General features: G+C 36.5%; 1 protein-coding gene across 1 annotated transcript; it reads left to right on the top strand.

Annotated features, from left to right (window-relative positions):
- The first annotated feature begins 1,028 nt into the window (after nucleotides 1-1,028).
- Nucleotides 1,029-4,637, top strand: LOC113865211 (CTL-like protein DDB_G0288717). Its single transcript, XM_027499617.1, has 3 exons — nucleotides 1,029-2,490; nucleotides 2,946-3,291; nucleotides 4,142-4,637. Exons 1-3 carry the CDS (start codon nucleotides 1,445-1,447, stop codon nucleotides 4,400-4,402), a joined length of 1,653 nt encoding a protein of 550 aa, XP_027355418.1. The 5' UTR covers nucleotides 1,029-1,444; the 3' UTR covers nucleotides 4,403-4,637.
- The last annotated feature ends 474 nt before the right edge of the window (nucleotides 4,638-5,111 follow it).

Raw genomic sequence — 5,111 nt, 5'->3', positions numbered from 1 at the left:
TCTTTTAGTTTTATTTATCTATCATATAAATAAATTTTAAATTAAATATAATAGAAAATTTTATAGTACTTTTAGTAAAAATAAGATAAATTTTAACCATATTTTTTTTGTATTTTTTTTTTTTAATGAAATTGAACTTTACGATGAATGAATTTAAATTAGTAATTTATAGTATTTTTACAGTGTTTTTTGAACTGCTATTTCATGTAGCGTTTATATTTATATATATTTTTTATTTTGTTTTCATCTTCACTGCCTTGCTATAATTATTCTTTTGTCACTTTCAATTCTACAAATTCTCTACCAATGAGGATATTTTAAGAAGAGAATATAAAAAATGATCATCTTAATTTTTCAAATTACAAATTATTTAAAATAAAGTAAAATATAAAAAATAAAAACCATTGAAAAATATATATAATTATCAAATTTTAAGTTAAGGTAAAATCATTAAATCAAAAACATATCCTGGGCTATTGACTAAAAGTTAGTTTATTGTAAAAAAAATTGAAGAAGCTAAGTAAACAACGAAAGGCAACAACAGATTGTTTAGATTATTGGAGGGTATGATGTTGTGAGAAATGAAATAAAAAAATCACAGCTTTAAACATAATCTCTTACTCTTTTCAATTTTAATTATTTTAACAATGGCAGTGGCTGTTTTCCATGAAAGGGTGAGGCATAAAGAAAAACTACAATGGCCAGATGGGTCTGGGCTTTCAAAATATTTAAGGTGCTTTTGTCGTATGCACAACCAAACATGCAAAGCAACCATGTGGGTCTTGTGCCTTGCTCTGTCTCATGTCTGATTGGGCTTGCCTAGTTTGCATCATGTTCTTCGGTACCTCTTAGCTACAGACACCTATCCACAAAATTATGAGGACAAGAGAAACCTTCTACCACAATAATTAAAATAACATGATATCTAGAGGATCAAAATAGGCGTCCAAGAGAATATCCTCTTAATGAAACAACTCTATTGTTGAAAGAACTAAGAAGTAAGAACAAGCACTTTTTTTATAATGTCTGACCTAATATCATAAATGAAAATAAAATTCGTATATTAAGTTAAGGGCGAGGAACATTTCATTGCATAAAATTCAAAGTTCCTCTGAGAAAACTACTTGCTGCATGATTTTGTTTGCCCCATCAGATAGATCTAGTAGCCTTTTCAAAAGTAAAATACAAAATTCTACAGTATTGTCACTGATCCTGAGAGTTTCAGAAACCATTTTCTGTTATTGGATTAAACTAAACAATCTAGAGATGGGAGATAGACACATTAGATTAAAGAAGTGTCCTTGTCCATTATCCAATAGAGCGCCACCAAACAGCTGAGAAGTTGAGTCCAACCAAACACACAACAACGTTATACCTCAGCCACCATTCAAATCTAATACCCTCAAATTCTCGTTCTCTCTCTTTTGGTCGATAATCGTGTGTGATGGGTAGTAGCGGCGAGGATCCCAACTACAAACCCGATTCTCTATACGAGTCTGCAGCAACACACCCCTTTCTAACGAAACCCCAATTCCCATCTTCTTCTTCGTCTCCTCCAATCGAAGAAGATGGTTCCCAAGAATCGGAGTCAAACCAGCAATACCTTCACATCACATACAATCACGGGCCTCGCTCCTTCAAGGACCTTCCTTTGCTCATCCTCTTTCTCATCTTCATCCTCTCCACCTTCGCTTTCGGCATCTTCGCAATCTTCAACAGAAACACTAACTACTCCTCTCTCTCATCCTTCACCTACGACCCCAACACCACCTCTTGCATCAACCCTTCTGCCCTTTCCACGTCATCATTCACCATCGATTCCTCTTCGCATTTTGTGAAGGGTTTGACATGGACCCTCGTCATCACCTTCATTCTCAGCATCCCCATGTGTTGGGCTCTGCTTCTCTTACTCAAGCATTATACCAAACACATTGTCTACGCCTCCCTTCCCTTCTTCATCGCCATACCCATCTTCCTCAACGTCTACTGGTTCGTCGCCTGCACCGTAAACGCTTCGTGTAGCAACGCGTTCCCACTCGCCTACCGGATTCTGGTGATGGTGTTCGTGTTCTTGGTGATAGGGGTGATCGTGTGGATCTTGGTGGTGAATTGGCATCGCGTAGAGCTCACGGTGAGCATAATTGGGGTGGCTTCCGACGCGCTCTCGTGGAACCTGGGGTTGTTTGGGGTGCTGCCATGTTTGACCGTTGGGTTGGTGGTTTATTACGTGCCAATAGTGGTTTTCATGGTATTTTCGAGGTTTAATGGGAAGATTGTGGCAAAGAATTTGAAGGGTAAATATGAATATGGTTGTGTTTGGAAGGAGGACTCGTGGGTACCCGCTTATTTTGCATTGGCAATTCTCACCATGCTTTGGTCTGCAGCAGCCATGCTTGAAGCACAAGTTTATGTCATCAGTGGGACTATAGCCAATTGGTATTTCTCCAAGGACTATCAAACTCCCCAGCGGAGTATTAGAACTTCTCTCAGGTCTAACATCAATTTTCTTTTATTTATTTCTTCTTGTTGTTGCTGCTGCTTTGCATTTGTTTGCTTGCTTGTATCATGTTACATTCTGATCATATGTAGTTTGATTCATACAATTCTTATATGTAGTCTTCTTTCATGGTAGTAGCATTATAACCGAATTCCATTATGAATGTGTACTTTATATTTTCCTGCCCCAATGTTAGAGTGCTTAGTTTGAGAACCTTTTCTCTTATTAGTCATAATTTCTTGTTAATGTCTCTAGTTGGTTGCTTACGGAGTTTCCTTAGTTCTAGACTGTCATTAATTGTGACATGTCTTGTAGCTTCCTGATTTAGTCATTCTCTGTAGCGTGCTCCTTGATTGGTGGATAGGAAAACAGATGGAAAGAAGTCTTCAACTCTGTTGAATAGTTTTCTCTTTTAGAGCTGTATTAATGGTGAGAATTTGGCTTGCAGAAATGCTTTTGGTCCTTCTTCTGGCACGATATGTTTGTCAGGATTGCTTATCTTTGTTGTTCGAGTGGTGCGTTCTGCGGTTGATAGTGCTAGACAAGAGGATGCTCCTGGGATAGTTAACCTTGTATTGCGGTGCTGTGTAAATGCTTTATTGACAGCAGTTGACTTTCTTAACAAGTTTACCATAAACTTTGCTGCTATAACTGGTGAAGCCTACTGCTCATCTGCAAGGATGACATATGAACTTCTAAGACGTAATCTACTCTCTGCTGTTTTTGTGGAGACCATCTCATCCCGCCTCCTGGCTGGAATTGTCTTTGTCCTCTCTGCAATATACACAATTTTGGTACGTGACATTAATATTACTCTTTTTAATCCTTGTCTTGTGCTAAAATGCGAAACCTCTTAGTGTAGGCATAAATTTCAGCAATTCCTATTGAAGCATGAAATAATTTGTATAGTTAGTGCTCTTACAGCTGTAACCTGTGGATATCGACTATTGATCATCAACCTGCAAATTACAACATATTCTTTCATTAGTATCTCCGCATTCAGGGACGTAACTAGGTTCAACTAAATAGGGGCAGTTGCCCCCCTCAAGGATCAAAAGTCTATGGATATTTATATTTAATATAGTGCGATGCCCCCATAAATTTGACAGTTGAAATGAAGTATATCATTGATAAGCGATTTCTTTATCTTACAAGTAGTTCTATTTACTTTTGCAAAGTATATGATATTTTATTTTTCTTAAATTACGTTTAAGACAAGCATTAATAATAAAAACAAGTCATTGTTGATTTTACTTAACATGTGTTAAATTTTTGGCCCCCTTTACCTATTTTTTCTGGCTTCATCCCTGTCTGCATTTTCATTTGGCAGCCATAACTGTGATCCATTCGTGTTTCTTCTCTCTTATCTTGGCATTTGTTTTGAGGTTAGAAGGTGGTTGCAGGAGGATTTAAGTCAGCTGAAACTTCATTGTTTTCTCATAAAACTCCAAGCAAACAATGTCTTAAAAATGATATGAATCTTCTTGTCCACCATGGCCTCTATTGTTAGACTTTTGAGCGAAAAAAATTATGCGAGTTATTCTGTTCTGTCTATTTAATAAACTGATACTAGTTTGTTTTGCTATTTTGACGGTTTTGTGTCTCTTCTATTTACGTTTGTCCTAATTGTTTGTATACAAACAGGCCTGTGTTATCTTAAAGGCTGGTACCAATCTTGGAGCTGATTCATATTTTGTAGCTGCCATGGCATGGGTGCTTCTCATAGTAGTGCTGGGTTACCTGGTGCATGTGCTAGACAATGTCATTGACACAGTCTATGTCTGCTATGCGATAGACAGGGATAGAGGAGAGGTTTGTAAACAAGACGTCCATGAGGTGTACGTTCACCTACCCATTAGTAGAAGTCTCAGACAACCTGTTATTACAAGAACTCTAGGTGTGTAAATAATTCTTGGGATTCAAACCTGGGATTGTTTTTTTTGTGGACAGTGTGGAGTTAGATTTGTCTGTCAGCTTATTGTGCATACTTTTGAATGCTGCTGCTATAAATTTTTGTTTTCTAATTTACAGAGGGTAATTTTAGTTAATCTAAAAGTTGACTTCAGTTTAACCTTAATCATGTAATTTTGTTTGGGGTGAAGAGGCAAAAGTTTACACTGTTAATAAAAAAATTGTTGAGCTAAGCATCAGTTTGCTTTTACAGCTTTTATTCTCATTTGTTTGGTGCATCAATTTGCTTTTCATCTCCTTTAGGGGGCACTATTCTCGTAGTCATGAAGAACTGTAAAAGCATCAAGCCAAGTATGTACCTGTTTCTTCTGTTTTCTTTTTGGTCGAACATTGAAAAATGGTTTGGCCTGAAATTATGTAGTGAGGTAATTTGGGTCTTGGGATATTTATGGTCCATTAAGGGCTTGTGCATATCACGTTTGTTGCTTATTATGGTGGAAAAATTCAAATATATTGGAAGACTAATACTCGGGTAGTTTTAGAAGTAAGCAGAAATGATTTTTTTCCCCTTCAATTTAAAGGCTCATATAATTACTTGTGACTCACCGAAAAAACATATAACTTATGGAGAATAAAGACATATAAGGTTTTTCAAATAGTATTTACAAAGACTTGTATTTATCTCGGTTCAAGGAGATAATGA

Source organism: Abrus precatorius, unplaced genomic scaffold (assembly GCF_003935025.1).
Source record: "Abrus precatorius isolate BTA unplaced genomic scaffold, Abrus_2018 Scaffold4, whole genome shotgun sequence".
Classification (NCBI taxonomy): Eukaryota; Viridiplantae; Streptophyta; class Magnoliopsida; order Fabales; family Fabaceae; genus Abrus; species Abrus precatorius.
The sequence above is the reverse complement of the archived record's forward strand: the minus strand, read 5'-3'. Positions and strand labels throughout refer to the sequence as shown.

What these genes read in the sequence shown, in the direction of transcription:
- LOC113865211 (XM_027499617.1), top strand. Translation starts at nt 1,445, where the DNA reads ATGGGTAGTAGCGGCGAGGATCCCAACTACAAACCCGATTCTCTATAC. An exon ending in AGTATTAGAACTTCTCTCAG is followed by an intron (nt 2,491 to 2,945) that starts GTCTAACATCAA and finishes TTTGGCTTGCAG; the next exon opens with AAATGCTTTTGGTCCTTCTT. An exon ending in CTGCAATATACACAATTTTG is followed by an intron (nt 3,292 to 4,141) that starts GTACGTGACATT and finishes GTATACAAACAG; the next exon opens with GCCTGTGTTATCTTAAAGGC.